Source organism: Sciurus vulgaris, assembly GCF_902686455.1.
Source record: "Sciurus vulgaris genome assembly, chromosome: 15".
NCBI classification, from domain to species: Eukaryota; Metazoa; Chordata; class Mammalia; order Rodentia; family Sciuridae; genus Sciurus; species Sciurus vulgaris.
In genome coordinates, this window is record NC_136476.1 from 39,304,364 (window position 1) to 39,332,116 (window position 27,753).

Consider the following 27,753-nt stretch of genomic DNA (forward strand, 5'->3'; position numbering starts at 1 on the left):
TGCATTTGTTTTCTTGGAAGGCCCCTTTACTACTGCTGTAGTGCAGAGGTTTTTCTAAAATAGTCACTTGCAACATAGACTTCTGAGAATAATTTAGGATGACATTAATAGCTCACTGAGACTTGTGGAATTTTTACATAGAAGGTTAATTTTCAACTCTTTAGTATTTGCTTCAGAATGGTTTGAATTTGCTGTGCTCTTAAGAGACTTGGGTCCAAGCAGTCAGTGTCTGTAATTGGCACTGAACAATTCATCATATCAGTGGTTTCCAAACTGGAGGACTGGAGGCATTTGAAGACATTCCAAGGGATAGGCAGCTGTGGTTAGTTTAAGCCAACTACATTTCTAAACCTTTAATTTCACTCTGTATTCTTCAGTAACACTTAGCTGCCTGGGATCACACTGTTTCTCCTTTTTTCAACTCTCCTTTCATAATTGCCTCCTTTCCACTTTATAAAAGGAAGGCACCGTTCTACTTATGGTACATCTTTCTTAGTTTGTTGCTGTAAGGTGTGACACTTGCAGGGCATCATACAATGGGACAATTCAGAATATCAGGAAGCATTTTTCCTCTGTTTTTCTTGTGGTGCTGGGGATTGAACCCAGACCTCCTCCATGCTAGGCAAGGGCTCTTCTAGTAAGCTAATTCCCCAGCCCTGGAGAAGCATTTTTAAATCAAATCACCATCTCTCTATCCCCCCCAAACCATTGTCCTTTCTGTTTTTTTTTTTTTAACCTTTTATGTTTAGTTATTAATAACATTTAGTTAACATTTGCAATGTTTATGTTTTGATTAATTGTATGTTAGTAATTATAATAATTATGCAACTCACATTTTTAAAAAACTGAGTCTTATGGTCTTAGGAAATAAATTATTATATACATTATTTTTGTTGTAGAGGCATATGACAGGTGATCAATAGCAGACTTTCAACCATAATAATTATTAGGATAAAATTTTGGAATGAACTGGAATGGAAATGCAATTTTGAAAGGAAGAATCATTATCAAAAATTTTGACTGTTAAGACACTTTTCATATACATTTTATAAAATGGATAATTGTAAATATAAAATTACTGTGGTATTTTATCTAGTTGAATAAATTTAGTGGAGTGTTTCAGTGGTTTTGTTCTAAACTGGCAACGTTTTACTGTATGTTAGAAGACAAGTCTATGGGTACCTAAAGACTCATGATTTTGGATGCCAACTCCTATAATTTTTCAAAACTCCTTTAGGAATTGCAAAAATCATTCCTGCTTGCCATGCATTGTGTTGTGAACATGACTTTCTTTTACTGTATGTGATTACATTGATAAAACTGGAAAATAAACAGATGTGAGCATATCTGGTGCATACTCACTCTTCAGTACAATCCTCCTCCAAGAACGCCTTTCTCATCCTTGCTGTCCTCTTGAGCCAAGTACTTTTACTTTCTGTATCTAGCTTTTAAATGTGCAGTTTCTCTCCATGCAAGGTGTGGAACTCCTTGAACGTGAAGGGTGTGTTTACAATCTTTTTTTTTTTTTTTCAAGGGCCCAGCTTAGAACCTTGTACAGAGCGTCATTCACATTTCTGGAACTGAAAATAAACAAATTAACAAATCCAAGTTCTTTGAAAGTAGAACTGAGTAGATAGATATTCTTAAATTGTTTAACTTCTCAGGATTTATGTCATCTGGCTTCAGTGAAAACTTTTCCATTGAGTGTTTAGTCTGCATGAATAATTTCAAAAGTTATCACTGTGAGGGCTGGGATTGTAGCTCAGTGGTAGAGTGTTTGCCAAGCATGTGTGAGGCACTGGGTTCCATCTTTAGCGCCATATTTAAAAAAAAAAAAAAAAAGGCATAAAAAAGTTATCACCTTGAAATAATTTCTAAAACTGTCAGCTTTCCTTGGTAGTGTTATTTAGTTGTGTTTATATATTAAACATTTTAAAATCTTCTCTATTTGGTTTTTTTTTTTTTTTTTTTTTTAGTGATTGACAACATTTTATGTGATCTGAGCCCCTTTGGAGGCACCATAGTCCACACTCTGTAGATGAGGAAACGAGGGACTGGCTCAAGGGGGCAGCATGGCCCAAAAGAAGGGAGATGGTCCATCCCCTGGGGGAAAGGAGGCATCCCTAATGCATTGCACAGGCTTGAGAGGGCACACCCCCTCATGAGGGGAGAAGGAAAAGCAGGTGGCTAAGAAGGGAAAAGGCCCAGAATACCATAAGGTTAGGAAGTTGCAGTTGTACCTAATGTTCTAGACCTGTAGACCTTTAGACTCTTGAGAGTATCTGAATCTTAAATTTACAGAGCCCAGAACCTTAGAGTTTAGAAATGTGTATTCTTGGACCTTTAACTATAATCCTAGAATGGTAGAACACAGTGCAGAACCTAGAGGTGTCCAACATTAGAAATTATTAAACTTTGGTGTCTAGTTAGTCACAACTGTGAAGGTCTTATAACTTAGATGTGTAGGATCCAGAACCTTAGACCAATAGGACTTTACAGTGCCTTGAAACAGAACAGGCCAACATTACAATCTTAGCGTTCAGTAATCTAGAATCTTGGAGCATATGATCTAGAATCAGAGAATCTAGGTTCTTAGACTAAGTTTTAGAACAACACATTTTAGAACATTAGACCTTAGAACCTCCATTTTTAGAATCTTAGAATTTTTGTGTGTGGTGCTGGGGATTGAACCTAAGGCCTTGTGCATGTGAGGCAAGCACTCTACCAACTGAGCTATGTCCCCAGCCCAGAATCTTAGTATTTTCGAACTACAGATTCTAGACTCTTAATCCCTTCAGATCCAGGATCTCATATAAGAGAATCTGTGATCATAATGCCGAAGAAACTATAATTGATCATCATTAGAATCTTAGAACTTGAGAAAATAAAAGTTTGAAACCTTATAGTTTAGCTTTTGTGGAGCCAGAAGACCTAGACTTAAAGAACCTTAGACAATCAAATTTTAGAACAACAGACCTTAGAACCACCATGTCTAGAATTATAGAATCTTTAGAACTGTAGAATTAAGAATCTTTTACCTGAAGGACTCAGAACTCTAAAAAAATAAAATCTAGATTCATAGGAACTTAGATTCGAAAACTAGAATCTTAGAGCTCTAGAGCCCAACTTGGGGCCTTATCAATAATCTTAGAACCATAACATCTAGAGCTGCAGAATCTCACAGTCTTAGAATTTACATGTCCAGAATCTTAGCACTATAGATTTAGAGACTTTGGAATTTCAGGTCCATAGAACCAAGACTCATAGCATCCTTGAGACCTAGAATCTTTGAATCTAGATTCCTTAAACCTAAGAATCTAGATTCTCGGAATGTCAGACCTGGCAGAGGATCCCTTAGAGATTTCAGTCCAACCACTGCCTTTTAGGGATGAGGATTTTACCATGCAGAGAAAGGGAAGGGTCTGTCTGGGATGGGGGGGAAGGGTAGAAGATAGGACCACAGTTGGGGTAAGGCCTGGAGTGGGAAAATGGGGGGTGAAGTGTCCCCCAGTGGCAGTGCCTAGCTTGGGTCCTGAGAGGGAGTCCTAGGTGGAGGGTTGTCTCAGGCTCCATCCTCCTGCCCTGGGGGTGATGGAGAGCCCCTGTCAGCAGGTGAAGGGGGGCCAGGGGCTGTAGAAGGACAGAGGACATAGCGTCCTGCAGGATGGACCTCTGCTGCAGTGAGGCAGCTGCAGGAATCCTTAGGGTCAGGCTGGGTTGAGGGGTCAGCTCCTCCAGCAGCTCCAGGGGGTTCAGGATGACCTCCACCTTCATCCATATTGACATAGAGGATTTCATCAGGTTCCTGGGCAGGGGGCAGGGCCTTCAGCGTGTTCTCGAGGTCTTCCCGTAACTCTGTAAAACTTGGCCGGTCTCGAGGGTTCAACTCCCAGCACCGGGACATCAGGGCATACAGGCCATCCAGACAGTCCACAGGCTGCTTCAGGCGGTTTCCCTGGCGCAGATAGTCATAAATCTCACTGTTCTCCACTCCTGGATATGGGGTCTGACCCCGTGTGGCAATCTCCCACATCGTCACCCCTAACGACCACACATCACTCTTGCTGGTGTAGACTCGGTCAGCCAGGCTCTCAATGGCGATCCATTTGACTGGCATCTTGGCAATGCGTCCCTGACGGTAGTAGTCCCCGTTGTAGATCTTCTTAGAGAGCCCAAAGTCTGCCACACACACGGACATGTTCTCATTCAGCATGCAGTTCCTGGCAGCCAAGTCGTGGTGGATGAATCTCTTGGTACTCAGATACTCCATGCCGCTGGCAATGTCTGCCATAAACTTCACCAGCATCTGGGTGGGTAGGAACACTGGCTGGTCCCCGAGCCGAGAATAGAGGAGAAAACTGTGCAGATCTCCATGTTTCATGAAAGGCAAGATGACCACAGGTGCTGGGAAGCCCTCCCGCTCGGAACCCTGGAAGCAGACGCCAATGAGCCTCATGACGTTGGGGTGGTCGAATTCCTTCATGCAGACGGCTTCACTCAGGAAATCCTCCAGCTCTGACCTCGTGCAGATGGCAATCTTCATTGTCTTCAATTAGAAAATATGATATCCCTGTTTCTAAAACTAAATGTTAGCGTGTGTGCTCAGACATTATCATTATGCTTCCTCTTTCAAGTGGAAGGGCAGCATGGAAGGTGAACTTTGGAATTCATTCAGTTTGACAGTTTTGGAGCAATGCATCAAAATTCCTAATATTGGAACGATTCCAGTAAAATCCAGGGCTTATTGTTGTCCTCACTTCTAATTTCCGCCCTGTTTTGAATTTCTAAGGTAAATTCACCAATAAAGTTTAATATCTTTTAACTCAAAGTATGGTTTTCTAATCAGCAGCTTCTATGCCACCTGAGAGCTTGTTGGAAATTAAGAATCTTAGCTTCTGGCTCTATAGGCACTGAATCAGAATCAGTGTTAAAATGAGATCTTTTTCCCACAGGAGATTCATATGTACATTAAAGTTAAGGAAGCATTGGTGTAATCTAATTGCTAAATTGGATCTGGTTACCAAGCACATATTGTGGGTCTAGGGGTTGGTGAAGTAAGGCAGTAAATAAAGTTTTATTGGAACATGGACATGCCCATTAGTTTAATGTATTTTAATTCTACAATGGCAGAGTCTGGTAGTTGTGACAGAGACTAGGTGGCCCTCCAAATGTAAAATATTAACTCTCTGCTCCTGACAGAAACAGGGATGAGCTGTGTATTAAATGCTTGTTCATCAATTAATGCCATTCATTTCATTCATTCATTCAACATATTTGTACTGTGGGAAGTGCCTTCTATTGTTGAGCACTTTCTCTTGATTTCTAATACTGAAGAACAAGAGTAATTCCTAAAGAAAGTCTGCTGAATCTACCCCTCCCCCCGCCCTTGACTTTGTAGATGATAGGTTTTTTTCCTTTAGTTTTGATTTTTCCTAAGAAGAATCTTGTTTGCTTCAATTGGGATTGGAGACAGGTATGTTTCCTTCTTGTTTTGGGGAGACTATAAGTAGATCTGTGTCAGTCAGGCCGGAAGGCCTGACCTTTGCTGTTGTTATCAGATCTATGCACAGTACAGGGTGGGAGGTGGGGACAGAAGAATGGTCTTCCCTGGACGTCTAGTCAAGTTTCAGTAACTGTCAACATTGGTTACTTAGAAATACACTTGTAGAACTCCATCTTTTCAAGGGGACTAAGCTCAGTAGACCTTCCTGAAGTTTCATCTCTGCAGCTGAAAATTATTCCTTAAAGTGTTTTTAGAGCCTCTGAAGTGACTGCTTAATTCATCAATTATTTTTATGTACATGTTAATTTTTCAATGTGAAATGGCAATAAACTATATTTCTCAGTATTTTTATAGTATTCTCATATATTTAGCACTTTAAAAAATTTAGATGGATAATAATTTATTATTATATATTAATTAATTATAATATAATAATAATAAATTATATTATTATAATTGCTCATAGATACTTGATTTGTTTTGCTTTAATTTTCTATCTGTCCGAACAACTTTCCAGCAGTTTGGGTTTTTTTAGTCTTATACTATGTTTGTTTGAGTTTCTCTTATTTTCCCTTTATCACGTTGGAGTCTAACCTCCATTTATGAGGAAAGGGGAAAGAGATACCCTCCTCCAACTCCCTCTGATTATTTGAGGGCAATAAAGCTCTAATGAATTCTTGTCAAAGGATATTTTGGACACATTCTTACTGTGGATTTGTCCATATCAGAAGAATGTCCACCAAGAAATAGACAATTAATCCAGACAAGCTCTAGCAAAAGGAAAAGGTGAATGTCTTCTTTTTGCTCCTGCAGAGAAATCAATGGAGTTTGCATTGGAAGATATTATTCCCCGTAAGCAGCTATCTCAGGGAACCTTGCAACTTCTCACATTGGGGGAAATAATAAAGAAACCTAGTTCCCAGGTCACTGAGTAGTGGGTCCCCTATGTGCCTTGATAGTCTAGATCAATCTGTTTAATGAACATCTCTATGTCTCTTCTCAGATATTGGAATTATAAGTATGGTACTGCTAAGAACCAAATAGTTTCCCAGTTGGGACTCACCATCTCTAGACGCTCTCTCCGTAGTGATTCCTACCCATTGACACTTCTCTCCTCTCTGAATGTAAGGAGTCTGTTCCTCTTTTGGAAGTGGCATATTGATATTAGTGGTTGATAATATCAGAGTAGTGTTACCACAAGACCAAATAATTTTGATTCACTAAGCCATAGTTGGGAGTTTCAGATACGTGCCTTTGCATTTGAACAGGACTACAGTTGAGCAACTGTAATAGAAAATCATGAGAATTACTGTCCTTTAGATTATAAGAGACTTAAACAAAGGCAACTCAATATTTATACCATTTCCCCCCTACAATACTGCCTTCCTAATAAACTAGTCTCAGACATAAAAAGACTGTGAAAATTGCCTAAACAAACCTGTGCTAGTCATTTTTTAAAAATACGTACAACCTTTAACCCCATTTATTAGGATAAGAAAGAATGTTATTTTTTCCATTGTTTCTGCTCCATTGATTGTGTCTCTCTAAACTCCCTCTCGTCCCCCGTTATTGTACGAATTGTGTTTGCGGAATTAGCTTAAGAGGGCTTCCCTGTGTGATAATGCTTTGAGTCCTTTAATTGTGAAGGGAGCTTCTTTTACCTTCATTTAGAAAGGGGCAAATAGGTGGTTTTCATAGCCTAAATATTTTTATAAAGCTTTCCCTCTGCTGGAGGAAAGAATCAGGACAAAGGGAGTAGGCTGTTCTCAGGAATTTCTGGAAATAGCTTTTGAAAGTAAAATTAGGAGATAGCTATCTGTTCCTCTGTGTAGGAACAAAGTCATTTTTACAGCACAGGAATTGGAAGCAAAGGCTCTGATTCTTCTGGGATTCCTTCTTTTCCCACTGGTTATAATAGCAATAACTAATTTTTTTCAGCATATAAAGCACATTTACATACAATTGTCTCAATATGGCCTTTATTGTTAACCTTGTGCTATACATTCGAGCAGGTGTTACTAGTGTTATTTCCATTTTGCAGCTGGGGTAAAGACTGAGAGAGATTAATGACTTTGCCATAGCTGTGCAGCTACTAAATGGGAGGCCTGGGGTTTCTGACTCTAGTCATATGCTCTGCCCGGTACATCGCACTGAGTAGGGTCTCCTTAATCTGTACTGTGTGTTGCTAAGACTCTTGTGGAGGAATAATGTGAAAAAAGTATCATTCTCCTCTAGCAACAGAATATGCATAATGTAAACACCTGCAATGGTACTTATTAGTCTTTCCAAAATTGGAGGAACTGAGACACTGAGTCATTTGTACATGGAAATTAATATGTTATGTGTGTATAATTTCCAGGTATTCCTCATTTTGTGTATTTATTGTTTGTTTTGCTTTGTGGAATGGGTGGATTTTGCATCATAGGCTGGCAGTTTCCTCAGCACATTTAAGATTTTATTGCATGATTTCCTGGTTTTGTTAATTTTGAAGTGTGTTGTTACTCTAAATTGTTTCTTGACAGGTAGTCTATATTTTTTCCTTTTCAACTTTGAAGACTATTTCAGTGTTTAACAGTCAGTACAATGTATTTATTTTAAAAAAGGAAACTTTTATTTATCTTACTTAGGACTTCAATTAGAGATTAGGTCTTTACTGATATGGAAATTCTTAGCCATTATTTCTTTAAAAAGCTCCACACCCCATTACTTTTTTATCTTTTAATTTGGAATAAATATAAACCAAAAAGTTAAAAAAAATAAAAAAAGGTGTATAAAAGTAGTGGAATATTATGCGGCAATAAAAAAGTATTGATTGATGCTACAACAACACAGATGAAACCTGGAGAACAATATGCTAACAGAAAGAAGTCATTACAAAAGACCATATGTCTTATGATTCCATTTATAGGAAAGGGTTTAGATTAGACAAATTTATGGAAACTCTAATTAGGTTTCTAGTGGCCTAGGACTGGAAAAGCTGGAATCCAGGGGCAAAATTGGGGAGTAACAAACAGACTTTTGTTGTATTGTTTTTGCAATACAATGATTTTAGAACATGGAAATGTTCTAAAATCAACTGTGATAGTGGCATAACTTTCTGAGTATTTTAAAAATCCATTGGATTATACACTTTATCTTTGTTTTTCTTTTCGGCTCAACTGCATAGTAACATTTCTATTTTTTCAGTCATTTTGCATGTTCTGCATCATATTTCTGGAACAAGAAGTCAATGGTTTTTGAAAATAGACTAGTCATGAGCAAATACGAGCCAGACAATCTGATGTAGTTTGACAGATAAAGGACTGGACCGACAAGCTTCAAGTAGACTCATAGCAGGATGGTAATGCATTGACTCCAGGGAGACTGAGGATCAGATCTCTAGAATCTGGTCAAGGCTAGCTGAGGCTGGGAGCTCAGAGAGTCAGAGAAGGCAGTCTCCTGTATCAGAAAACATTCCTGCCCCTTGCTTATGTGTGGGCAAATTGGCTTTCTAGGTATTCCCTGCAGGTGTACCTGGTGATGTTTGAGGGCCATGCTTCATGGCTGGGATTCTGGAATATTTTTTCATAGTTTGGAGTACCATTTTAGGCATTAGTTTTCATACTTTGTAGGAAGAAGACTAAAAGTTTTCTAAATCCTTGAAGTCGTTGGAGTATGTGTCCTTATTTCCCTTTGATGGAAGGACAGGGTTTTCCTTGTATTCTCTATTTGGTCAGAGATGTTTTTGGCCAACCTCTTTCCAAGTGGCATGTTAATGTTTGTGGCAGTGTGAGACACACCCCTCATGGTATGTTGATTTATAGAAATATAGAAATATTCAAATGACAAAGATATTGTTGACCAACCTTACATCTGAGTTTAGTCTTTTTCTATTGCCTGTCAGATATTTCTCTGTGAAGTTGCCCATCAACTCCAATTAACCTATCTCATCTATTCCATCTTTTGGCAAACATGCTCCTTCTTCTGGTTTCCTTCCATTTTTAAACGTTGCTATTTGTGCAGGTCTCCGGGGCCTAGACATCTCAGTTTCCAATTCATTCCCCAAGTTCTTTTCATTCTTTTTTATTCTCTACCTCTGGTTTCCCACCTGCAGTTTCCAGTGCCTCCAGGACTTGATAAATACTGATCATCTCTTATGTACTTAACACTGTGTTAGGTGAGGACGGAACAAAAATTGTAAGGATGTGGTCTTATCTTTTAAGAACTTATTATCTAGTTGAGATAATTTTCTATACATGAAAATAATGAACACCACCAGACAGTATATAATTAAATGGAAAATTGGATGGGGCAAAGTTTTGTTAGAATTCAGAGAAAAAAAAAAATAAAGTAAGGACTCAACTGAGGAAGTGGGGATTTAAACATGAAGGTCTTGAAACAGCACAGAATGGAATTAGGTAGGCATTTAAAATAAGGTGTAAGCTTATTGAGCATGACATTTTGGGAAAACAGGAGGATTGTTTATATGTTAGAGACTAATGAGAATAAAACTGAGAGGGAGGCAGCAGGACATCTGCTTAGCTTCGGCCTGTAGGATAACCAGTGAATCTTTCAAGAGTGACTTTTCTTTCTGTGTGCTTCTCAACTCAGAAGTCTCTAGAGGTGCCGTACTTCCAGGTACTTCTTGCTCCGTCCTTCTGCCAGCCTTTCTCTCCCAGTGCACAGCCTTTCGTGTGCATGACAGGCGTTTTGGTTTGGCTTGTGTATTCCCTGTCCTTGTGGCTTGTCTGCGTTGATTTCTGTCCCTTCCTTCTTCAAATCCCTTCTCAGAATTCACCATCTCTTGATTGCTTTCCCTGGTGATTCCCTACCCACTGACATTTCTCTCCTCTCTAGATTCCTTTTGAAAATTACTTTCTCTTCAAAAGAGTTCAGATCAAGTACCTTTTGGTTTTCTAATAATTTAGAATCACATAGACTTCACCTTCCTTTACAGTACGTTGATGAAGTTCTTTGAAAGGTTAGATTGTATTTAATAATTTATTGTTCCTCTTAGGTACTGGGCTGGATTGGTAGCTTTTCAGAAAATTTTCCTTTCAAATCATCATTTGCGATATTAATTATTTCTTGGTGTTGTTAGGAGAAAGACAGATGTGAACAGTGCGAACACAAGGTTAAGAGAATAATCCTATAAACTAGGACTACTGTGCTGACCCCCACATGCTTTATTTTCCAGAAGGCAATTTACCTGTATCCCTACCTGGCTTACGTGGACAGGCTATGTCACATTCCTCTTCGAACTACCTGAGGCCTGCAGGGGAAATGCAGGCCTGAAATAATGTCAATAAGAGGAACCCAAGTTACCCTTAAGGGGAAGACTTTGTGTGCCTTTTCACAGATCAGATACTGAAACTCAGGGAGAGTAGGATAGTTCCTCCTAACCATAAACTCTTTAAGAATTTATGGTTAAGAATCGAATTCAAACTGATCAGCATGGGCCAAGGTGACCTAGAGTTGTCATGGCCGTGGGGACTTGAGAATTTGTTGTTGGCCTTCTGTTAGTCAAAAGTCAAGAGGAGGACTTGTGTGGGACTCTGGAAATGTCTCTGGGATCCCCAGTAAAGCTACAGTGCAGGAGGGACACCACTGTCCCTCTCCCCTCTGGAGAGAACTCACTCTCTCCCTTGAGACTGTCCCTTTTCCCTTTTCTTATCCCCTCAATAACTCATTCCTATTACTCTGAGTAACAAGTTGATATATCCGAAATCTTTTTGACTCCCTTGCAAGAATCAGGGTTTGAAGGTGGAGTCTTCACACACCACTTCAATTTGTCAGAATGCCCAGCTCTGAAACATTGTCAGTGTGTCTACTGTCATGACTGCCCTTGTAAATGTTACTTAAATTTAGATCATGCAGTGGATTGTAAGTCAAAGACCATTGGTTTTTCTTACAATTTATAGAAAGTAGAAAATAAGAGCAAAACCACTAAACCCATTTTCTGGGAGATACCCTATCTGTTGTCCTTTCTTTGAAGCCTCTCACTCCTCTGAATCCGTTAAGTATATATTATTCCATTTATCTTTGACATATTTTCACTTACTTGCCTCATGTAGCTTTCTAAATAATTTATGTTTGTAGATAGAGATAAATTGCGTATAATAATTGCAGCTCAAAAGAAGAGATTGAAGTATTTTAGAAAGATTAAATCCTGGTTAAAACTCTATCTAATTGATCCATGTTGGGCAAGCTTCCTGAGTTTTAAATTTTAATAAATATACCAATTCATGAAAAAAATCATCTGTTGTAGCTGAAATTGAACTTAGAAAGTCTTGAATTGTTATTCTAAGTAATACAATTATTCTCTCACCATCCTTAAAAAGCTTATAAAGAGTTTTGGATTGAGAACACATGATTTATAGATGTTTAAAATTCCAGTTTCTGGGTGGTAATGTAATTTCAGTGAGACTGAAAAACTATATGAACGATGCATACCTGGCTTTGGAAATGTGCCTAGCATCCATCTTACTTGCTTTCCAATTTTACGAATGGTTCTTCTGTTAATCTGGAGTGGAATTTTAATATGCATTCAGGTGTGTGTGTGTATGAGGAGAGAAAGGAAGTGAGTGAGAGAGGGATAGTTATATACTTGGATAACCAAAACAAAGTCGTCAAAAAGCTATTGCCATCAGGCCGAATTTTCAACAGTTTATATAGGTTTACATTTTCTTTTCGGGGGTAGTAACTTAACTAAATCTCCTAGGAAGGTTCTTGTCCTTGTCTCCGTATCATAAAATACAGTACTCTTAACTAATGGCCGGATTGTGAGTGGGAGTTTGTTAGACATTGACTTCTTCAATTTGCTTTGCAGGTTGTTGTATCGCTCTACTTGGAAGCCCTCTCTCCAAAGTTGAGTTGTGACACAAGACCTCTCATTTTGAAGACTCGAGCGAACTGTTTTCTCTGGTTCCTTCCTTAACAAGTCAATACAGCTGAATATGAGGTATGCATTTGCAGTCCATCTAGATGCCTGTTTTTACTTTACAAAGACATATGACAATTTTTTATAATATTTTATTGACAAAAACCCTTTAGTGTTTTTATTTTTTGTTCTGAAAAACAACTGATACCTTTATGGATCCTTACAAGTAAGAGGATAGCTACTCTTACTAATTTTGTGTCTTTATGATTTATGTAACTCAAGGAGACTGAGATTTTATATATGAGGTTATGGTCAAGATTTTAAAAGCCACTATGTTAAAAAATGTGTTTTAAAAATAATTAGCGTTTCATAAGATCAAAAATTTCAAATCATTTTATTAATGTTTTAATAGTTCTGAAAAATAATCTAGGAAGACTTTAATAAAGACAAGATAGATTCTTCTAGTTGTGAAATTACTCAGTGTTATAATGATTGAAACAGTTGGCAGAAGATTCTGTTGCCATAAAATTCATATATTGGCTGCTTAGCATTTTCTTCATTATCTCTTCTTGGAAAAGAGTGAAATGAATCAGAAGATGGCAAACTACATTTATGCTTCTACTTTTGTATGCCATATTCTCCTTCATGTTCACCATTGTTACTTTTCCTGCCAAGAACAGCAGTTGATTTTCACTTGGAGTCTTAGTGAGCTTTTATTTTGATTTAGTGGCTTCACAGACTTCATAAACTACCACCCAAAGATTCTAATAGTAGTTCTTTATGTGTTTTAGATCATGTGACTAGACAGGATTGTAGGATACCACTTCTAGTAATTCTGAATGCCACATAATGAATAAAATCAAATGTGTCCTTTTTGACTTTAATATCTAACACAGCACCTGGCACATACTGTGTAATTTGTGTGTACTTGCTGACATAACAATTGAACCAATCCGGTGTATTTTGAGTTCATTCTTATGATGTGGTAGACTTTGGTTTTAGGGTATTAAACAAAGAATCCATCTTTGACTTCTAGAGTTTAGAGTCCTCACCAACAGTCTTTTTTTTTATGGCTGTAGTTCATGGTTACTCACCCTTATATGTCCCAAAGCCTGTAGGGCTACTGATAAAGAGCTGAGTCTAAAAACTGAGGCAGGGGCACGTTGTGTGTGTTTTCTGTCTTGCAGTGCTGAAATCTCATACCTTTGTTTCACTTGTTCTTTGAGTTTCTCCGGTTTTATTATAGGTTTATTTATGAAATGGTTTGTGTGTTGGGCTCTTATTTGCTTATCCATAGCTGTGAATTATCTTTCGGACTAGATTCAGACTTTACCCTCCTTTAATTCGTCTTAATGCTGATCTAACGCTGAGGTTGTTCTGTTGTTCAGACAGACTGCTTTGGGACCTTTATCCATCTCTTCCCTCTGAGTCAAGGGTGTCCCTTCTGTGCCAGTGGTCGCCTTGGAAGAAGTAAAAAACCGTTGAAGGAGGGACTCTCCATCCTTCCCTCCACTTTCCACCCTCTAGTCCTTTCTTCCATCCTTCCTTCCTCTCCTCTCTTTCTGTGTTTTTTAGATAATTTGCTTTCCTTTACTTGCTTAGAACTTTTTTGGGAATAAGCCAAGTTGAATTTAGTTTCCCTAAGGCATTTCTTAGGTCCCTTCTATTCCTGGTCACTTCAGTGCCTTATGTTCACCTAAAATGAAGTCCAACCTGTTTACACCCAGCCTGTATGAGACCGCTCCACATACTGGCCTCTCTCTATTGTCCTGCACCCTGCGTTCCAGAGAAATGAGGCCACCTGTCATTTCCCTTCATGCCTCCAAACTTTCTCTTTTCTTTTGTTTGTGTTGTTCCCTCTGTCCAGACTTCCTGTCTGTTTCATCTCTAATTTTACAATCTGTTTTAGAAATAAAGAAGGGTTTTCACTCATCCCAGCCTTTGAGAATTTTTTCCTGCAAGCACAAGTCTATACTTCCAAAGGTCTTTATCTATATTGTTATAAGAACTTTTTTTTTCCTGTTTTCTACTACGAAGATATGTTTACATATATTCTTTTCTGCCTCAGAATTATGAACTTGCCGAAAATAGAGTCCATGGTTCAATTAGAGCATATTTATGAATTGATTTGTACAATGCTTGGTATTTTTATTCATTGAGAGTATATTTATTAAAGTAGTACTAGGCCTTAGAGATACTACTAAACAATGATAGATAGTATTTTGAATTCCTATTAAATTTCCAGAACTCTGCTAGTTACTTTATACCAATTAATTCTAAGACCTGATAGTAAGATATTTTATTTTATTTTATAGCTACAGAAAGTACTGAAACTTTGGGAGGCCTATTATATATTAAACAGTTGTTTTTTTTTTTTTTTTTTTTTTTTTTTTTTTTTGAGTATCTGCCATGTGTCAGGTAGGTACCTTAACTAATATTTTAGTTATCACGTGAAAACTGGTGCCAGCGTCCAGGACCTTCTAGCTTGACAGGGTGTATTTTCCCATTATATCATGTCATCAGTCCTTGTTTTTTAGAAGCTCAAAAGGTTGGTGAAGAGATGGAAGTAACCAATGATAATTATAGTAACATTTGATGGGTACAGTTAATCAATGGGCATTGGAAATGTTGTGGAGGACATGAGAAACATCATTAGGAGGAATCTAAGGTAACCTTATTTTGTTGGTGCCATTAGGCTGGGATCTTAAAGAGTTAACATAATGCTGTTTCCAGTTAAAGTTCAGGGAATAGAAGATGCAAAGGCAAGGCGATAGAGAGACGCATTCATGAATGAGAAGGGCAAGAAGTTAGATCTGGCTGAAATGAAGACGACATTGAGTATTAGAAGATTGATTTTTATGTTGAACTAATTACTTATTAATTATTTGGCATTTTTAAGAAATTAGTCTGAGTTCTGTTGTCTAAATCTTTGAAATGAAAAAGACATGGTCATTGCTCTAAGGAATGTACAACCTAGTAGGGTGTTAATCATACCAGATGCTAATGTGTGCCACATGCCATATGGCTTTTGGAGAAAGATAAACTCTCTTATGGGTTGGGGATTAGGAACAGTGGCCTGAAATAGTGACATTTCTATTAGGATTTGAGAGGTCAGTGAGAAATGGTTAGGTTGTACATTTAATAATCTTAAAATTTCCATGTGTTTAATTTATCTGTGTGTTTAGATGGATAGGTCTGTTGCTGAGTATTTTCATTTTATGAATGATAGTCATTCACTTTATGAATGACAGGTTGAGTCAGTTAATGATTAAGAATAAAAAGTGATTTAATTTCCATTATTTTTACTTCAGATTGCTTATTCTCAGTTTTATCTTTGTCTTTATTTTTTTTTTCTCTGTGTTTTCTAATTTTTCAGAATTTCAAAGTTCAAGTGCTCAGTTTCCTCTGGACTCACACACAAAACAAGGTACTATCAAGGGTATTAGTGAATCAGAACACAGCTGGGGCAAGAATCATGAAAACAGGCTCTTAGAATGAGAAATATGAGTAATTCTTTTGAAATCATGACTTCTTGGTTAAAAAGTATTAGTAAGTTTGGATTTAAAAAAAGTTGTCAATTTATGCCCATTAATACATTTTCATTATAAAGCACACTTAATTTTTTTTAAATCTGACAAAGAGATTGTTGACATTATCTCATATTTTAATGTGGTCTTTCTCATTTCCTGTTTTGCCTCTTCCCCCACCAACAAGCAATCCAAACAAAAAGTTCATTTCAAATCACAGAATATAAAGAAGAGGGTATCATTGATGTTACATCTGACTCATGGGTGAATGAGCTTAGATTCCAGAAGGCCCTCTTGCCCTGTTGGTAGGTGGAGAGGCAAAAACCAAACACATTGTCAGACTCTAAACCCTCATTCTCCTTCCACTAAACCACACTATTTCACGGGGACCTGAACAATTATGAGTTGCTTTATGTGTAGTGGCCAAATAGGATAAAAATTTAGTGTTTCTGACCCTTTCGCCCAATGCTATTTTCTATTTTTATTTGGAACAGATTCTCCAGAAAAATGTTTGGCAGTGATCATTTTTTCCAGTTGTCCTTACTTCCCTTTTCAGTCCTTTTCACTCCTCCCTCTGTAGTATTTTCTTTTGAAATGAGGAGAGAGTTCCTTGGTTTCTCTTTTGAAGTTGCAAGTAAATATCCTTTTGGCCTAAGCAAGTCTTGAGGACCGTTTTCTAAAGCATTGACCATAGAACCTTGGGGTTGGTGAGGGAGAATTTCTTTCTCCCTCTGGATCTGATGTTTAATTCATGTTATTTTTTTATTTGTTTGTTTTGTTCTTCTTTTACCCTCTCTAGGACCCAATTGTAGCAAATGCTGCGTACAAGTCTCTGTCCCACTTTAGTGCAGGAGAACACACCATTCTTCATCTGCCTGAAAAGGTATGCATTTCTGCTTTCTCCTTGACATATCATTAGGATTGTTTCTGCTGGGTTTTACCACTTTATATTATACCCTGTCTTAGGAGAGCCTTACCTGATGAATGAATATACAACTAGATATATTGTCCATATATAAGAATTCAGATTCATTATTTGTTTCATCTGTTTAAGACTGAAGGAGGTCTTAGCCTTCTAGAATTTAATGCATTTAAAACTCTGAAGTCGACGAAAGACAGCTGTGGTGCAAATGATGTTGTTTGAAGGTGACGGGATGTATGCTTGGTCCAGATGAGGGGTGCCATTGTAGAAACCACCTTGCTGCCAAGTCAGTGCTCCATTTTGAACTTCAAATCCAGGCGTGGTCTGTGGTAGACTAAGATTTTCTACCACCTGTACAGCTGAAGATCTTTATTTGTGATAAATAGCAAATACCATATGGAAAAAATCTTCTATTTATTAATCTAAAATTTATGTATAGGTTATGTGAAATTATGTATAGGTTAACCCTAGAGAATTAGATGAAAAAAGTGTCACCGTCCTTTAAGGATTAGCACATAGTATGGCATTATTTTAGTTTTAAAAATAAACTTATTATCTTCGTTTTGAACTGAATGATACAACTTTTTTTTCTGGTATCTATCTAATACAACCAGTTTAAAATTATTAGGTCGTGTTAAGGGGTTCAATATCTGATTTCACATTTAGTGGCATGATGAGTTCAATGCATCTGGATGTTTATTGAATCACTTTAGGGTATAAGGCAGATGTTGCGTTATATGAAGTTATACGTAACATTACCCAGAAACTATCCTGGAGGTCAAGTGGCAAGCAGGTTTGGTGTGAATTTGTTGCCATTAAAATGGGTTTGGCTTTTTCTTCAGGATTGAGTTTCTACAGAGATTAGATGTCAGTAAGAAACTGGCAATCTTTTGTTCTGACTTGAATTGGAGCCACCATGTAAAGAGAACCGAAAATAGGTTCTAGAAAGTGTTCAACGTGTTCACATCACAAACAAGTCCCCAAAAGCTAAATCCTAAATAAGGCAGGATTTTCTATACTATTAAGGACTCATAAAGACAAATTGGATGGCTTGTCATGCAGTGATTACAAATGGGAAGGCTTAAGTAAAGGTGTTTTATAACACATATAATTTAAAAAGATGGGACTTCAAGCTGTACTATGGTGACTACAAATACCCACAGCTGCTTGAGAAAGGAAAAAAAGCAATGTGAAAGTGGTGTGCAAATGCCTAGCAATAGATTAGCATCTGGAGAAATACCTTTTATTATTTTTTTAAATAATCAATTGCTCGTTTAGATCACAACATAAACATTTATTTTTAGCAGTTATTCCTGAAATATTCCAGCTGGAATAGCTTTTATTAAATAATTCCCATATACTATAGACTGTTTATTCTCCCCTACCTCTTTAAATATTGACATGTTTATATTTTTTTATGACTTCAGGATGACATTCAGTTTCTGATTGAGTTTATACTCAGTTAAGTGTTATACTGTGTCAAATAGTAGATACTTCCTCATTCAGACTCTTCTATACCTTCAAATCCCTGAAGAGCTGTAAATAGTTCTTTATACCTTCCAACATAAATAGTATGCTTGGTCCAAAGGTGGGTGCCAAAAGTTGGGTGCCATCTTGCTGCCAAGTCAGCATGCCATCTTGAACTTGGTATTTTTTTAACATCACAAATGAAAATCTTTGGCTGCACAGGTGGTAGAAAATTTTAGTCTACCACAGAGCATGCCTGAATTTGAAGTTCAAGGTGGCACACTGATTTGGCAGCAAGGTGGTTTCTACAGTGGCACCTGTCTTCTGAACCAAGCTTAATATTTATGCTGGAAGGTATAAGCATCTCCATCTATTTGGGCCTCCACCATCACAATGCAAAGAGTAGTAAAGCAATGCTGTAGGGCTAATTCTTTTGTAGCTATATTTCTCTACCTTTTTTTCTGTATTAATCCTCTTCTGAGATATATCCTTCTTCCAAAAGTAGCAGTGGCTCACCATGATGGAGAGTCTCAACTTAGGTTGTGAGGAGGTGATGTAAGTGGTTGGAAGGTCTTTTCCCACTTCAGTCTCCCAGGCTCTGATATACAGGACCTCACCAAAAATCACTGCTTTCCAGACCAAATCATGCATTCTTCCTTTTATCTATTATTTTCAGTTTGGTTCTTTGAATACCTGAACACTAAAGGTCTAGAAAGTGTTCAACGTGTTCATATCCCAAACAAGTCCCCAAAGGCTAAGGATCTAGCCATCTCTTGTCTTATAGGTGATAGCAGTGATATGAAATGGGCTTATTTTCAATAAAAGTGTATTTTCCAATGTTTCCAAAGCCCGTGCTTGGCAGGTACTTCTATAATGTAAAAACTAAGATTCTTCTTTGTTGTCAGAGATTACTCATTCTGCACCAAAGGCAACTGTCTTACTCATAAGACTTAAAATTCCTGTATACTCTTACAGTGAAATTATATCCACATTCTTTCTTTCTGCTTGTGGAAACTTGTGAAATAAACTTTGAGGCCACGGTGAATTCCAAGTAGAATTAATTAAAAATAACATATCCATAAAAACATGGCTACCTTTGTAAATTATAATTCAGCTACTTTGGTAAGCACAATTTTTCTTTAAATTAACTTAAGTATTTCTTGTTGATTGGTGGAAATCAATTTATAGTGTATGACTTGTTGAAAGTTAACATACAAGTTGAATAAAAGGAATGAGAGGAGTGTCAGACATCAGAAGGAAGATGTGGGGCTGAATGAAACAGTTCATTTAAAGCAAGATGGAAAACATTCAGTGGATAGTAGAGCTGAATGAGCTCCCACGTGAGCTGAGGATTTCAATACCATATCCATTAACTCATCTTTCTTGTCACTGACTTGTTATTAGGACATTCTATGTGACTAGAGGTGATGAACACTTAACATTTGCATTAGTTTAGTAATGATTTGTTGGACGTGTACTATTAGATCCTGTTTTATGAGCTGGGGGTGTTGAATGAATGCATGTGTTTTATTGTTTATTAACAGTCTTTGTGAACCCTTAAAATGCAAATCAAAAGTTGGTTCAAAAATTTGGGGGGACTTTTTTGAGGACTTATTGATTCTAATGTTGAAAAAATAGACAAGAATGATTTTTCCTTTTTAGTTGTATTTCTTTTATTTTCAAAAGCTATTTACTGATCTGCCCTGCCTTATTTACTACTGCCCTCTCAAAGGAGGGAGAAAAAATAAAACTACATACAATGGTTTTTCTGGTAAAAGAGTAATGGATAAGTGTTTAGATAGAAGATATTGATTCCCTTCTCTGATTCAAACTCATTAAAAATCTTCAGCTATTTAAAAATTAAACTTTTTATTATAGAGATCTTAAGATAGATTGTTTTGTTGATTTCTGGAGTTAATTTTAGAAGAAATATAAAAGAACTCATTATGCGTCTAGGGTTGGTATAAATATGGCGTAACCCGTTTGGCTTTGATTTAAGTGAATGTCACTGCATTCATCAGAAGCTGTTTCTCTTTTTAACTGAATTTATGCAGATACTTGACATGTTCCAAATTAAAATCCTCTGTTTATGCACAGACTCTGGGATTTTCATAGGTTATACACACAGAAAGGTGGTTGAAAGGTTATCTGGCTCAGAACAGGGTAAGGCATTTTGTAGGCTAAGGTTTTCAGTATTCAATTTGAAGCAGATTCGAAAAGTAATTTGTCAGCTTATATTTTTTGGCTTTCCATTTAAGTTTTTTCAACACAGCTTAGCTATAATTGGAAGGGCTTTGTTGTTGTTGCATGTGTGCTTTAAATGGATATGCAGTTGTTCCCGGGTGTTTTAGCAGCTGATGGAATCCTATTGCCAAAATTTTATGACTTCAACAGGTATTCTTTCATAAGACCTTGATTTTTGCTGGTTGTACTCACGCTGAACTTATTCAATTGTTGTAAACAATCCAAAGGAAGATACTGGTGTTAGCATAGGGAAACTGAAACAAGTAATTCTTTAAAAAGTGAGCAGAGAAGGAGGAAAATATAATGAAATGGAGGTCAAACAAATAATAAATGCTAATTTGTCCAAGACAATTAACTCACCTTTGAGGAGAAAAAAAATGAAGGTGTGATCATATCATTATAAGAATATGGAGTTTATTATGTGTACTTAAATTATAGTACATCTGTAATTTCTTTGTAATAATTTATGCAAATTCAGGATGTAGACTTATGGTATTCATTGCATAGCAGGTACATTAATATAGGCACCCAGTTGCTTGAATGTGAAATTAGATAAATTGGATGGGTGGATCAATTTTCTTTATCCTCTACCTGGTAGCTCTTTCTCTGGTGTCTTTTAGAAATATTGATGGCCTGAATACTGTTTAGGTTGATTAAGCAGAAGGACTAGATAGGATAAAATATGTATAAAAATGATATCCCTTTTACAGTAAATAATTCTGAAAACATTTGGTCCTTCGGCATTCTCTCTACACCAGTTCATAACAGTTCCTTCTGGTAGAGGTGGTGGCAAAACCTGTGTGGCTCATCTTTCTTCTCTTTCCCGGCCTCCTTCCTTTCTCTTTAGACAGGTTTACTGACATGTAATTCACATTCCATACAGACACTCATTTAAACTATACATCTCAGTGCTTTCAGTATATTTAAAGAACTGTGCATTTAATCACAGACCAACTACATTTTAATTTTAGAATCTTTTTCTCCCTAAAAGAAACTCTATTAATAATCAATCCACATTGTCCCTTTCCCTCAACCCCCAGCCCTAAGAAACCTTTGCTCTGCCTTCTGTTGCTATAAAATTGTCTGTTCTGGATCCTTCCTATACATGGAAGCATATAGGATACACTCTTTTGTGGTTGGTTTCCTTCACTTAGCATAGTGTTTTCAAAGTTCATTTATGTGTAGCAGGTATCTGCACTTTATTTTATGTCTGAATTATATTCCGTTGTATGGATATGCCGCATTTTGTTTATATATTCATCAATTGATGAACAGCTGGGTTTGCTTCCATTTTGGAGCTCTTATGAATAATACTACTGTGAACATTTATGTGCAGATTTTTGTGTGATTATGTTTTGATTTCTCTTGGTTAAAGACCTAGAAGTGGAATTGCTGGTCCATACAGTGATTCTGTTTCCCAAAGAACTATGATGTGTCAGAAAGTAGGAAGTGAGGCTGAGGGGCACAGAAACAACTACTTTTCCTAGGACTTTTCAGTATACTAGAACTAGTTAGAATCTCTAAGATAACTCTTGATCATAGTAAATCTAGAAAATTCCAAGTATATATATGCAAACCAGAGACACTTGGGAAACCCTAATTGTCAGTACCAAAAGGGATTGTGAACCTGCCAGTTTATCTCTGGTATGTGTTGTTGTCAGTGAACGTCTTGGTTCGTACATGATATTTTCTCTGTAGGTGTAGCTGGTTCAATATTAAGTCTTGTCTTGGAAAGTAATCAGATGGTCAGGTTGCTCTCACTCTTCCTTCACTAGTGAAGAGGATACTAGTTATGGTTGAAAGGCTTCATTGGAGTTGAGATTATTATACTTAGGAGAAGCATTTCCTCTGTTTTCCTCTATCCCTCTGCAAGAATCCTGACTCAGTGCAGTTCCTAAATGAAACAGTGCTTTGGGGACCTATGAAGAAGGCAGTCTGCAGGAATTGTTAATTATTTCTAAAAATAACTCCGGGAGACAGGCTAATGGTAATGACTGGGTTCTGGAACTTTATGGTTATAGCAACCACTTTTATATATTTTGATTTCCTCCCCTAATGCTTAATTATCTCCATGTGGGCATTATGATGGTATGTCATTGAAAGTATTAAAAATTTAATTAATTGCTTAACAGTTATATCTTGTGGAAACTACAATAGTGGTAATCTTTTTACATTTTTTATTTTTGGTTCACACAAACCTAACTAATCACAGAGCAACCACAAAAATCTTCAAAATGCAAATTAGACACCATAAAGTATAGCTACCAATTACAGATTTTACTGTTTTTATATTCTGTAGCAACAAACTGCCAAGTCTTTAAAAAAAAAAAAAAAAAGTCAACTGAAGTCTTTTGTTGTTCCCTGATCTCTGCTATTTTTCTACTGGAATATTTTAAGCTTTTTCATAGAAGTATAGCTGGAGTTACAATTTTTTTTTAAAGTATTCAGATAAGGTAAATAATTATAAGCCATAGAAGTTCAATATGTTGAATATGTCAGTGCATTTTATTTTTGGATGATGTAGAATTTCCTTAATTTTCTGCAATCATTGCTGATTATGCTGGCTTATGGTGATTTTTCTCCTTTTATTACTGTTAGTTCTTTAAATGGATCTGAGATTGTATTAGATAAGACAACTGGAGTTTATTACTCAATTAGGAATGGAAATAGATTTTTAAAAAATTATTTTTAATGGCCTTTTGACATAATATAGTGATGAAATCTAACAATTTTAAAATCTTGTCAGATAGAAAAAACACAAAGATTTCACATATTTTACTTTAGTATCATCTTCTCTATAATTTTTATTATTTCAGATAAGACCAGAAATCCCAATTCCTGATGAGTTGGATGAAGATGAAGACGAGGAGGATGTGGATCTTTCAATTCCTGGTCCTTGCTATCTGAAACTGTTGTCACTCACTGCTCCTTTGGTTTTACCAGGTGACTCCTATTTGGTGGTGGGGAAGCTAGCATGTTTCAGTGATTTTACCATCTGATTTATTGTATTTTTTTTTTTTCTTTTTTCTTTTGGAGGGGAGGTTTGGGGGATTGAACTCAGGGTCACTTAACCACTGAGCCACATCCCCAGCCCTATTTTGTATTTTACTTAGAGATAAGTTCTCACTGAGTTGCTTAGTGCCTCACTGTTGCTGAGGCTGGCTTTGAACTTGAGATCCCCTGCCTCAGCCTCCTGAGCTGCTGGGATTACAGGTGTGTGACAGCACACCCTGCTTGATTTATTGTTTTTTTTTGGTGATATGTTTATACTGTAGATTAATGTAAGGTATTCCTGTCTAATTGAAATGCTAGATCTCTCCTATATGGACGGCTTGAGGTAGTCCAGTGTTCAACTCTCCTATGTGGACTGCTTGAGGAAGTGCAGTGTTCAAAACACACCAAAAACCACTGGACTTGAGTAAAATTGAACTGGAAAACTAGTTTAAACAATTGATCTCACTGACAATTAAAATTTATTTTCAAAGCTAAATTTATTCTATAAGACAAATTTGCTGTGGGACTTTAGGTTGCTTGTTTAATTAATACCTCTGTTAATATGTTAAATTAAAAGATCATTAGATTATTTAGAGACTCATTGTGTAGTTTCATCATTGTAAGTTTATTGTTTAAGTAATCCAAAGATATTATAGATGTTTGAGAGCTATAAATGAACACTTTTTAAAAATGGTTCAAATTGTGTAGGCATTCAACTTTGCATAAAAGCTTATAGGACTTTAGCTTTAAAAAAATTAGTCCAGTGCATACATGTGGTAGTCATTCATTCTATGTAGATGTCATATTTAAAAATATTCACATGCCTCTATTACTATGTCTTACCTAGGAAACTATAGATGGTCCCATCTGAGAAATTTGTTTGCTTGTGAACTGTGATTGGGATTTTACCTTATTTTAAATTTTATTTTCTGATTATTAAAAAATAATTAAAAATTCTCCAGTTAACCCATAGCGTTTAGTAACTTTTCAGTATTAGTTACTTTTCACTTTTTGTTCTAGTTTTGAATACGTATGGATTAAAAGTTTGATTTCTGAAAATGAAGTTCAGTGAGAACAAATGCCATCTTTACCATCATCACGCTAGCCTAAGTTTCTTATCTTAAGCTTCTTCCTTGTGGAAATTCCTGAGAAACTGAGCAAAATATATTATTTATTTCTAGACTAATCTCCTGTCCTCAGTCCCTGCCTTCTTTTTACTGAGAAAAAGTGAAGGGTACCACTCACACAGAAATTTCACCTGTTTTCCCTGATGTTTAAAACAAGCCTCAAAGATTTGCTCACTGTTTTCTCTATCTTCTTTCCCACTTCCTATCTCATAGCTCTTCGGAATTTAGAACCTTCCCTGGGGTTAACTCAAGCTTGAGGAAGGCAAACTCCCTGTCACCCATAGTTCCTCTTGTACCTCAGACAACCTTGGGGTCAGAAGGCCTTCTGGGCTTTTTAAGCGACTTTGTTCCCTATTCCATGCATTCCCCTTTGCAGCCCTGTGGCACTAGAGAACCGGGGTATTGAGAAAGAGGTGGGATGGTGGTCAAGTTGCACAGTTGTGTCTGTCCTCCCAGTGCCTGTAGTTCTGCGGTGGCCTCTGGCTCTTCTGTGGAGTGGGTTTGATGGTTACCAGTTCCTTTCCCTGAGAAGGGGAGGGATCAAGATCAACAACTGTGGTTGTTTGAGAAAATTCAGTCAGTTGGGTGGTCTAGATGCCAGCTAGGTCTGGCAAACCATCACCATGGACAAACTTTTCCTTATTACTACAGAACTAAAATGCCAGGACAAAGGCACCAGCCTTAGGAATATAAACCACAGAGTATGGGCTGGATAACATATGATGTCACCAGGGGCTGCAGGCAAAAAAGTGGATTGCATTGAAATTTAGTGGACCCGGCCCTTTTCTCCTCTTGATTCCTATCAATTGAACACAAAGCAGCTGCAGAGTACATCCAGTAATTTGCATGGTTTTAAGTAGGGATGTTATTAGTATAGTCTTTAAAAAATGTTCTATTTAAAAATAATTCTAGACTTTAAGAAGTTGTAAACAGTTTAGAGAGTTTCCATGTACCTTTTACTCAGCCGTTCTTATTGATCACTTTTTCCATAACCCTAATGTGTTATCAAAACCAAGAAATTGACATTGGCACAATATTATTAACCATACTACAGACCTATTTGGATCTTATTACTTATTTTCAGTATGTAGAGTTTTTGGATTAGCTTTTTTGACTCAGGATAGTGTACTTGAGGTCATTACCAAGTAGTTGTCTATATCAATTGACATTGTTTTTACTTGTTTGTTTTTAATTGCTGAGCAGTACTCCATTGAGAAGATGTACTACAGTTTGTTTATGCACTCACTTTTTGAAGACCATTTGGGTTGTTTGAAAAATGTGTCTGTCATCCTACAGATTTTCAGCCTCTTTTCAGATTCTCCTCTGGTCATTTGTGAGGAGGAGATGAGGGCAAGACTCTAAGACAATGGAAAAAATCCTAGTTGCTTGCTAGGGAAAGAGAGTGCTCTGCCTGTTAATTCCATTCAGTCTCCTGGCATTTTAACTTCATTTAAAACATTCTCTGGGTGGAGTTATTTGAGACTGTTCAATTTGCTGTGGAGCTTGGTAGGTGAACAAGTATCCATTTCAGACTGAGTCCATTTGCAGATGCGTACCTCTTCCTTGGTGTGTGTCCCTTTTACTGGAATCCTTTCCTTACTGAGAAGGGACAGAGTTACTTTCTTACCATAGTGCCACTATCTTCACAACAAATCTTCATAGACACATTCTGAAAAGTCCGTACTTAGCTGGAAGTAGTTTATACCTATGCCTTAGTATGCAGGAATTGGGGTCTTTGGTGTGCAGTTGGATATTGTTCACCTTTTTGTGTTTAGATAATGCATTAATCAAGGTCATAACAGAAAGGAGGGTCATGTTCACTGGAGTTATTTAAGAAAGTTTAATAAAGGAACTATTTACAATTGTGTTATCAAAGTTAAGGGGAATTTTGCATCACCCTAGAGTGATTAATGTCCCTTGGCCTGAGCAGCTAAGGGGAGGGAGAATAAGAGAGCCATCTCTATCAAAAAGAGCTGCTTAGGACATCAGGGCCTTATGGAGAGATGCAGACTGTAGCAGTTGCTGGAAGGTATCTGGGGGATGCATTCTCTGACCTCACTTTGTTTCAACCTCTGATCTCCTGCCATTGTCTCTCACTAGTTGAAGCCAACAAAAACCAGAGAACACGGGAGGCTATTGATGTGTTTCTTAGAAGTTTTTATGCAGGGCACAGTGTTGAGAATAAGAAGGATAGATCTGGATAAGTAAATGGAAATCTCACACAGGTATTCTCTGGGCTTTGAATAGAGAAGCTTGGTTGGATCTAGGAGAGTTTTGTAAAGGGAGGGTAGAACTGGGCATATAATAGGTGCTGCAGCAAGCACTTGCTGCCTTTACTTTAAAGGAGACTTTTAGATAGGAATATACAGAATGAAATTCCAGTAAAATGAGGTGGATCCTTGCTTTTTGTTCCTTCAAGAGTTATATGCAGCAATTTCCTTTTTTGTTTACCATTTGATGTGATTTGTTTACCTTTAATGTTTCTTTGTTTCTGTATTGGGCAACCTCTAGTGGTCCTTAGGAAAATGACACTTGAATATAAACACATACTGCTATCAAATTCATTTTTTAATAATTGTTCTAATACTACCCAGAATGATGACTGGTCATGAAATGCTTCCCTTGAAAAACCCAAAGTTCAAGAAAGAACAAATCACATGAAAATCTGGGATTAATGTGTTCCAGGCAGAAGGAACAAAAAGTTCAGGAGCCCTAAGTAAGATATCAACTTTGTGTTTTTGAGGAATAGAAAGACACCCTTTGGAAGTGTGGCTTTAACATGGAGAGAAAGGGCTGGTGGTAGAGATGAGGTAAGAGGGAGAGGGATGATCATGATCCCTCATTCATGATCAGAGGTTGCGAAGTTGTTCTATATGCAGTGAAAAGTCAGCCGATGTTAGAGAAGGGAATGATAACATTCTGTCTTCCCGGTAGAGGAAGGTTTGTAGGAATAGAAACCAAGAAACTGGTTCTTACACTAGTGTTTATGAGGAAGAGAGAAAATGATAACTAGGCAAGTGGCAATGAAAATGGAGGGAAACAGATGGATCTGGGATATGCGTTGAAGGGGAAGCCAGAAGGACTTGCTAATGGATTACACGTAGGACATG

The 27,753-nt window shown here is 37.1% G+C and overlaps 2 protein-coding genes across 2 annotated transcripts in view; one reads left to right on the forward strand and one right to left on the reverse strand.

Moving 5' to 3' along the window:
• FOCAD (focadhesin) overlaps positions 1-27,753 on the forward strand; it is a 377,113-nt gene that overhangs the window by 235,834 nt on the left and 113,526 nt on the right. The window contains exons 17-19 of the mRNA XM_079112425.1: positions 15,739-15,789; positions 16,689-16,772; positions 23,339-23,465. Coding sequence (XP_078968551.1) covers positions 15,739-15,789; positions 16,689-16,772; positions 23,339-23,465 — 262 coding nt within the window. The remainder of the gene's footprint in view (positions 1-15,738; positions 15,790-16,688; positions 16,773-23,338; positions 23,466-27,753) is intronic.
• On the reverse strand, positions 2,315-4,545 carry LOC306645664 (tyrosine-protein kinase receptor UFO-like). The gene has a single exon (XM_079113609.1). It carries the CDS (start codon positions 4,541-4,543, stop codon positions 3,563-3,565), a length of 981 nt encoding a protein of 326 aa, XP_078969735.1. The 5' UTR covers positions 4,544-4,545; the 3' UTR covers positions 2,315-3,562.

What these genes read in the sequence shown, in the direction of transcription:
- LOC306645664 (XM_079113609.1), bottom strand. Translation starts at nt 4,543, where the DNA reads ATGAAGATTGCCATCTGCACGAGGTCAGAGCTGGAGGATTTCCTGAGT.